General features: G+C 49.2%; 1 protein-coding gene across 1 annotated transcript in view; it reads left to right on the top strand.

Annotated features, from left to right (window-relative positions):
* The first annotated feature begins 1,484 nt into the window (after positions 1-1,484).
* Positions 1,485-9,211, top strand: part of DDX6 (DEAD-box helicase 6) — a 34,268-nt gene continuing 26,541 nt past the window's right edge. Inside the window, exons 1-2 of the mRNA XM_084860527.1 lie at positions 1,485-1,643; positions 3,884-4,339. Of these exons, the coding sequence (XP_084716653.1) occupies positions 4,140-4,339 (200 nt within the window). The 5' untranslated portion in view covers positions 1,485-1,643; positions 3,884-4,139. The remainder of the gene's footprint in view (positions 1,644-3,883; positions 4,340-9,211) is intronic.

Below are 9,211 nucleotides of genomic sequence, written 5' to 3'. Positions count from 1 at the left end.
TGAAGATGAACACATTTATTATAGCAGAAGCTTTCATGGACCAGAGTCTTAAAGTGCAACCTTTAAAGGACAGACGTTGATACTGACATAACAGCAAGGCCATCCCTGTCTGCTCTTCTGACCTTGTTTCCCTCTGACCTCGTCCCTCCTCATCCCCCCCCCCACGCATGTCCATCTGCCTGCTCGCTCAGGATTGCGCCTCACGCCTCTGATGAAGAGGGCTCCAGACCCAAAAGCCGCTGTAATAAAGCAGCCTTTAGGGCAGGGATGGGCAAGGCCTGCCAGGTATTTGGGCATACAGCTCCCATCATTTATTTGTTTACAATATTTATATACTGCCACACTTCAAAAGATTTTGGAGAGGCAAACAACAAAGATAAAAGAATCACCAGCTTAAAACAGTTAAAACATTTGTTAAAAAAGTCAAATTCCAATTAAGGTGAAATTTAATAAACTGCAGCTCGTCTCGCAAGGAACTCCTTTTGAAATAAGCGTCTTCAGGAGGTGCCGGAAGGAACGCAGCGTTGTCACCTGCCTGACCTCCAAAGACAGGGAGTTCCACAGGAAGGGGGCCACCACGTTTCCTGGTGGACTCGCCAGGCCATGGGTCTATGTGGAACCCTCCGGGGGCAAGCCCTCTGATGACCTCAGTGACCACGCAGGGTGGCTAGGAAGGAGGCGCACTCCCCCTCAGGTGTCCTGGCCGCAAGTGGTTTAGGGCTTTGCACACGAGTACAAGAACTAGATGTTCAGGGGACTGGAAACAAAGCCCGATGAGGAGAGACTGAAAGAACTGGGCACGATTAGCCTTGAGAAGAGAAGACTGAGGGGAGACAGGACAGCGCTCTTCAAGGTCTTGAAAAGTCGCAGAGAAGGAGGCCAGGGTCTCTCGATCATCCCAGAGTGCAGGACACGGAATAACGGGCCGAAGCGACAGGAAGCCAGATGCCGGCTGCACATCAGGAGAGCCGTCCTGGCTGTCGGAGCAGTAGGGCAATGGCGCCATCCCTAGGGGGGCGGCGGGCTCCCGCGAGAGGAGGCTGGACGGCCGCCTGCGGGGATGCCCTGCCTGGGACTCCTGCACTGAGCAGGGCTGGGCTGGGCGGGAGGGTCTTGCAGGCCCCTCCAGCGCCACTGTCCTGCGGCCGCACGGCTCATGGGCCTCCGCCCTGGCTCTGCTGGCGGGGCTGGCGGGAGCTGCGGGCCAAGGCGGCTGGCGGCGGAGGGGCCGCCCGCTTCCGGCTGCTGCTGCTTCTGCTCGCGGCGGCCCCGGGCTCGGGGCGGCTGGCGCGCGGCGCCCGCGAGGAGGCCGCCCGCGCGAGGCCCGCGCCCGCTCGTCCTGCCTTGCGCGGCGGAGGCCCAGCCGGGCCGGCGCGGGAGGCCCGCCAGCGAGGCTCCGCGGCCCGCCGCCGCAGCCATTTAGGCCGCCCGGCGCCTGCGCACCCGCGCGCGGAAGCCGAGGGGCGGGGCCTGCGCTGAGGGAGGAAGGACGCAAGGAAGGAAGGAAGGAGGAAGCCGCCATCTTGTTGTCGCGTCGCCGCCGCCGCCGCCGCCATAGTCCGGAGCAGAGCCCCCGTCGGACGGACGGACGGAAGGGCGGGCTGGGAGACGGACCGACAGCCGGAGCGAGCGACTGAGCGCAGGCAGGCAGGCGCGGAGGAGCGGCCGGGCGGGGCCCTTGGTGGCGCTGAGGCGCTTCTCCCTCTTGGGGGGCGGGGGGAGCGCGCGCAGCTGGCCGGGGAGCGCGGCCGCCTCCGCCCGAGGCAGGCAGGCAGGCAGGCAGGCAGCTTCGGGGCCGGGCCGGGCCGCCGCACGCAGACCCAGCGGAGCGCGCTTGGCCGGGCGGCTTTGTCGGCCCTCAGGCCGCGCCCCTCCCCTCCGCCGGCTGCGCCCAGAGGCCGAGCGAGGGCCGCCGCGGGCCGGGCCGGGCCGGGCCTCGGAGCCGCCTGGGAGGGGCCGGCGGCGGGTGGCTCTCGCGCCGGGGAGGCTGCGGCAGGCCCCCCGGCCCTCAGCCGCGGTGGCTGTGGCGGGATGTGTGCGCACCGAGGAATGCGAGCCTCCCCTTGCGCTCTCATGCGCTCAAGCCTGCGGCAACCGCGGGGCTCGCTGCCTGCCGCTCTGCGGACTCTCACGAAAGCCCACCGGCGCCTTGGGACTGGGCCTGTCGTGGCTTCACGTCAGCTGCTTTCTAGGAGAGCCAACAAAAGGCAGCTTCCCCTGTTCCTGCTACGCTGCTTTTCTAGTCATAGTAGAGGCATTTCTCTGGCCTCCATGCAGCTTCCGTTTGGCTTTCTCATGTTCTTCAGCCTCTCCAGGGTGGCTGTACGGTGCGCTGTGACTTCTCCCAGAAATGGCTGCTGCGTGTTGAGGGTGTAGGCCCGTCCCCGGTGTGTGTATAACTTCATTACCGAGACCTCTGTGTTTAACAACTATAACGAGGCTTTGCTTTGGACGCGCGATAAGGTTGTGAAAAACAGATGTCTCTGGCAAAACTCAGTCAGGCTGCTCTAGTTGAAGAGGTGCTTTGCAACTCAGAAGCCTAATGTACTACTTGGAGCATTTGCTTATGTTGAAAGTGCCATAGACCTCCATTCTTTCTGATAACAGCACTGTGTCAGAATGAGATATAAGTAAGATTAAGGGCCCCTAATCTCTGTTGGAGTTGCCCTCCCTTGAAAATGGGGGTCTTGCCACTGCCAGCACACATAGTGTGCTTTCATTTGATTGCAGTGCCTAAAAATTCTCGGAATATATGTGCGTAAAGTACAACAGGTAATAGCTTCCTTCACAGCAACATTTCCAGCACTGAGAAGGAGCAGCAATAAAATAAAACAGAAAAAAGGCAACAAACTTAAGTTATCTGGTATTAGACTATCAAGCAAAAAAAAATAGTTTTGTTAACATTTTTCTTGAAGCAAACAAGAAACTAGGGGGGATTTTGCTAGTTTATTAATGAAGACCACCAATAATCTCAAGGGATGCCATATGCTTTGCAGCGTTAATAAGGAATAGAAGGAGAAATTGGGGAGACTGTTTTTCTATGACCTGGTTTGTGTGTAATGACGGCATTCGGCGGCTGACCCATGGTTTGTTCTTAGGTTAGCTTTCATTTGTATAACCCAAAGTGTCCGGGTTTGGACATTATGCTAACAATCTGAAGGGGCCATTCGTAGGTTGTTGCTGCAAAACTGGAAACAGCTCCCCACAGATCATGGGCTAATTAACCCATAATTTGCTGCCAGTGCCGGCATTATGTGTGAACAGCCCCAGCATGTCATTTCTGTCCATTGCTAGCCTTGTTAGTCTGTTGCAGAAAAACCAACAAAGAGTCTTGTGGCAAGTTAAGGATTAAAGAAAATATTATGGCATAAGTTTTTGTGGACTATAGTCCACTTCATCAGATACATGGAGTGTTATCCTCAGTTGGCAGGGTGTAGAAAAAAATTAAACGGTGAGATCAGATGGAAAAGAAATGTAAAAATACATCGTGATGATTACTTATTTTGCATACATTTAAACTTCAGTGTACAGTGACAGTTGTGATCACTCTGCCTATTTTGCATCCATTTAAGTTTTTAACCTTATAGTCACACAGACGATATATTTTTGCACTTCATTTTTGTCCAACCTTGCTGTTTAAATGTTTTCTCTATACCCATCAACTGATAACACTTCATGTATCTTATGAAGTGGATGTAATCTATGGAAGCTTATTCCAGAATAAATGTGTTAGTCTCTAAGGTGCCACAAGACTCTTTCGCTGTGGATTCTTTTAGTAGAATAGTTATCCTGATTAGTTTGCATCATTCTGTGCATCTTTTGAACAGGTGTTGGTTGCAACAAACCACTGCAAGTGCTAATAGTATTGTCTGTCTTTTTTCAGATTGAAGTGAATGATTTTGGATAGAACTCAAGTTTGTTAGAAGACTTTTTAAAAAGAGTTGTTCCACAGTGCATCAGTGCAAGTGACTGCTTTACTCTTGAGTGACTTTACAGGTGCTTGCCCACGTTGCAATAAAAGACTCATTTATTGAGCAGGACCTTATTTATCTCTTCATCTTGGAGAGTCTAATAAACTATTACAGTTTCTGTACTCACAAAGTTTTGAAGTTGAAAAAGACATCTTTACAAAGCAAAACATGAGTACAGCCAGAACAGAGAACCCTGTTATAATGGGTCTCTCCAGTCAAAATGGACAACTTAGGGGCCCAGTAAAACCCACTGGTGGCCCAGGAGGCGGGGGAACACAGGCTCAGCAACAGATAAACCAGCTGAAACATCCCAACACAATCAACAACGGCACTCAGCAGCAAGCACAGAGCATGGCCTCCACTATCAAGTGAGTACTTGCCTAAAGGCTCAGCAGCTGCATTTGAACTTAGATGATGCCTTCCAGAGTCCTGGCTCTTTTCTCCTTGCTGGGCCTATTTTACCAATTAAGGCAAGATTTGATGCCAGGCCTTACTTGTCATCCTTTCTGTTTTGTTACCTTATTTTATTTTCATTCTAATTGATTTTAGTTAAGAGCCCTCTGTGCCTGCAGAATAGCCAGTGTTTCCATTGCTGTGAGGCTGACAGAATCCATGTTGGTTTCGTTAGGCAATGAACAGTTTTGGTCTCCAGTACCGGTGCTTCAACAGATTTGATTAGGTTCTTGGTGAATGCTTACTAAGATTCTTATACTTAATTATTTTAACTTCAATGTGTTGCATTGTTATATAGAGCCATCAATATACATGATGCTTTAGAGTAGCACAGGTAAAGGCAAATTCCTACCTGAGGACATCATAGTTTAATTTGTCAATGGAAGACGCAAAGAGTAGCAAGGGCTGTCACTCGCTTGTTGATTTAAAAGTTTTATCTCGAAGAGTACCACAAAATAATAACACTATAAGTGTGATGAACATGTGAACCACGTATAGTTTTTCTAATAATATGCAGCTGTAGGAAAGAAAGACCTTCAACGGAGAGGCTTTAACACCTTACGTGAATAGCCCAGGTTCCTGGATCTGAGAGATCCAGTAGCAAGAAGCTCCACAATCGCCGGGTCACTACTGAGAGAGCTCTGTTAGTAGTTGCCAGTCATATCTCTGACAGCAGTGGAACCCTCAAGTTTTCAATACTGTGAACAGCGGCACATAGAATCATAGAATAGTAGGGTTGGAAGGGGTCTACAAGGCCTTTGAGTCCACCCCCTGCTCAATGCAGGAATCCAAGTCAGAGCATCCCTGACAGATGGCTGTCCAGCCTCATCTTGAAGGCCTCCAGCATGGGAGAGCCCACCACCTCCCTAGGTAATTGGTTCCATTGTCGTATTGCTTTAACAGTCAGGACGTTTTTCCTGATGTGCAGCCAGAATCTGGCTTCCTCTCACTTGAGCCTATGATTCCGTGTCCTGCACTCTGGGATGATCGAGAAGAGATCCTGGCCTTCCTCTCTGTGACAACCTTTCAAGTCCTTGAAGAGCGCTATCATATCTCCCCTCAGTCTTCTCTTCTCAAGGCTAAACATGCCCAGTTCCTTCAGTCTCTCTTCATAGGGCTTTGTTTCCAGTCCCCTGAGCATCTTTGTTGCCCTCCTCTGAACCCTCTCCAGTTTGTCTGCATCCTTCTTAAAATGTGGTGCCCAGAGCTGGACACAGCACTCCAGATGAGGCCTAACCAGTGCTGAGTAGAGGGGAACTAGTACTTCCCGGGATTTGGAAGCGATGCTTCTATGAATGCAGCCCAAAAGAGCATTGGCCTTTTTTGCAGCCACATTACATTGTTGGCTCATATTCAGCTTGTGATCTACCACAATTCCAAGATCCTTCTCACTTGTAGTGTGGTTGAGCCACGTATCCCCCATCTTGTAACTGTGCATTTGGTTCCTTTTCCTAGGTGCAGAACTTGGCATTTATCCCTGTTAAATGTCATTCTGTTGTTTTCTGCTCAGCGCTCTATCAAGATCACTTTGAATTTTGTTTCTGTCTTCCAAAGTATTGGCTATCCCACCCAATTTTGTGTCATCTGCAAATTTGATCAGCATTCCCTGCACCTCATCCTCCAAGTTATTCGAACGAATGTTGAAGAGCACTGGGCCCAGGACTGAGCCCTGCGGTACCCCACTCGTTGCCTCTCCCCAGTTTGAGAAGGTCCCATTGATAAGCACTCTTTGAGTCCAATTCTGTAGCCAACTGTGGATCCACCGGATCGTTGTTTCATCTAGCCCACTTTTCGCTAGTTTGCTCATCAGGATATCATGGGGCACTTTGTCGAAAGCTTTGCTGAAGTCGAGGTATATGATGTCTACAGCATTCCCACAGTCCAAAAGGGAGGTTACTTGATCAAAAAATGAGATCAGATTCGTCTAGCAGGATTTGTTCTTGACAAATCCATGTTGGCTTTGAGTAATCACTGCATTGCTTTCAAGATGCTTACAGATGAATTGCTTTAGAATCTTCTCCAGAATTTTCCCAGGGATTGACGTCAGACTGACTGGTCTGTAGTTCTCAGGTTCCTCCTTTTTACCCTTTTTGAAGATAGGGACAACATTAGCCCTCTTCCAGTCATCTGGCACTTCCCCCGTCCTCCATGATTTTTCAAAGAGAATAGACAGCAGTTCTGAGAGTTCTTCTTCCAGTTCCTTTATTACTCTAGGATGCAGTTCATCTGGCCCTGGAGATTTGAACTCATTCAAAGTAATGAGGTGTTCCTTGACCATATGCCTATTGATCTCAAGCTGCAATCCTGCCCCTTCAGCCTGTACTTTGCCTTTGCCAGGGGTGTCATAGACCCTCCTGTGGGAGAAGACTGAGCCGAAGTAGGAATTGCGCACTTCTGCCTTTTCTTTGTCATCTGTTACCGTTTTGCCATCCTTAATAGCTGAACCACCATTTCTTTCCTCTGCCTTTTACTATGCACGTAGCTGAAGGAAGCCTTTTTGTTGCTCTTAGCATCCCTCGCTAAGCTCAGCTTGTTCTTAGCTTTAGCCTTCCTGACACCATCCCTGCAATTCTGTCTGTACTCTTCCTTTGTAGCTTGGCGTTCTTTCCACTTCCTGTATGTGTCCTTTTTTGGTTTCAGGTCATCCCTAAGCTTTTTGTGAAGCCACATTGGCTTCTTCTGTTGTCTTCCACCTTTTCTTCTTGTTGGAATTGTTTGTCATTGTGCCGTGAGAATTTCCTTTTTTAAAAGCTCCCACCCATCTTGGACTCCTTTTCTCGTTAGCGTAGCTTACCATGGGACCTTACTGATCATTGTTCAGAGTTTATGAATATCAGCTTTCCTAAAGTCCAGGGTACGTGTTTGACTACACTCGGCTTTTGCTTCCCTTAGAACCAAGAACTCAAGTACAGCATGGTCGCTTTCCCCCAGAGGTCCTGTAACTGCTACTTTATCCACTAAGTCATCTCTGTTGGTTAGGATCAGTCAAGGATAGCCCATCCTCTAGTTCCTTCCTCTACTTTCTGTAGGAGGAAGTTATCTGACACACAAGTCAGGAATTTCCTGAAGGGGCCCTGTTTTGCAGAATTTGTTTCCCAACAAATATCGGGGAAATTGAAGTCCCCCATTGCTACTACATCATGCTTCCTTAAAACATTGGCTATTTGCTTTTCAAAAGTTTCATCCTCGTCTTCTCCTTGATTGGGTGGCCAGGAGTAGACCCTGGCCACCAGGTTCCTTTTATTCTTTGCTCCATTTATTTTGATCCAGATGCTCTTGATGGAGCTACCAAGCTCATCCTCCTGTATTTCTGTGCAGAGTTATGTATTTTTCACATATAGTGCAACCCCACTTCCCTTTCTGTTCCTCCTGTTCTTTTTGAACAAGTTATACTGTTCAATTGCTGTATTCCAGTCATGAGAGTCATCCCACCAAGTCTCAGTTACACCTGTCAAGTCATAATTTCCCTCTTGTATTAAGAGTTCAAGTTTGTTCTGTTTGTTTACCATACTCTGGGCATTAGTATATAGACACAGAAAACTATGTGCTTCATAGTCTGGCTTTCTTCCTACATGTTTCTGAAGTCTATTATTGGGCGCTATTAGAGCTGTTCTCTCCATTGCGGTGCATGAGCCTTTGTCTGTTGTTACCCCCAACTTTACATCTCCCTTCCCCATAGGATTCAATTTAAAGCCTTCCTGATGAAGTTCTTCATGCTGTGGCCAAACACATTCTTCCCATCCTATGTGAGGTGCAACCCGTCCCTTGCCAACAGCCCATCTTCCAGGAAGTATAGCCCGTGGTCCCAGAATCCAAATCTCTCTCGCCAGCACCACCTTCGTACCCAGTCATTCACCCGGAGTATTTTTCGTTCCCTTTCTATCCCTCTTCTAACTACTGGAAGGATGGATGAGAAAACTATCTGGGCCCCAAAGTTCTTGCGTTTCCTTCCCAAAGCTTCAAAGTCTGACGTGATTTCTTTGTAGCTCCGCTTGGCGGTATCATTTGTTCCCACATGGATGAGAAGAAAGGGATATATGTCAGTGGGCTTTATGAGTGCAGGCAACCTTTCAGCCACGTCTCTAATCCATCCTCCTGGGAGACAAGATACCTGGCGAGTCCACAGGTCTTCGCGACATACTTGGGTCTCGATCCCACGCAGCAAGGAGTCTCCCACTACTACCACTCTTATCTTCTTCTTCTTGTAGGCCTTGGTTTCATCGCCTCTGTTTGACTGACCTTCAGCCTCTTGCTCACTTTCATGCAGGTTCCCCTGTAATTCTTCCTCTGCAGGCTGTCCTCCAGTCTCATCCGCAAGTACCTGGAATCGGTTCCACAGCTCCACTGCTTCCACTGGTGCAGAGTGGCGTCTAGTTCTTCTCTTAACTGTCACCCTTTTCCAAGGAGTATCCTCTACTCCATTTTTCCTCTCCTTCCCACTTCTACCTCAGCTTGCTGTTGCTCTTCAAGCTTCTGGTCTTCACTTTGCTGCTGTAGTTCCCCCATTCTGTCCAAGAACTCTTCGTGTTCTCTTATTCCCCAGAGGGTTGACATTCGCGGCTCCAATCCTCTTACTTTTTTTTCCAGCAGCATGATGGATACTTGCACTTGTTGCAGGTGTAGGCCATGTTATTCTCAGGCAAGAAAACAAACGTTGCACATACCTTGCAGGTCACCACCACTGGAGAGTCTTGTTTTTCCATAGCCTCTTTTCCCTTTTTGTGTCTAGCTTTGTGATTGTTCTAGACTAGCCTGTACTTGCTCCTGTACTCACTAGAGGTTAAAAG

The sequence above is a fragment of the Heloderma suspectum genome, chromosome 6, assembly GCF_057233095.1.
Source record: "Heloderma suspectum isolate Gila_16-S chromosome 6, 16-S_ref, whole genome shotgun sequence".
NCBI lineage: Eukaryota > Metazoa > Chordata > Lepidosauria > Squamata > Helodermatidae > Heloderma > Heloderma suspectum.
Note: the sequence above shows the minus strand (reverse complement) of the source record. Positions and strands in the feature narration are given on the sequence as shown.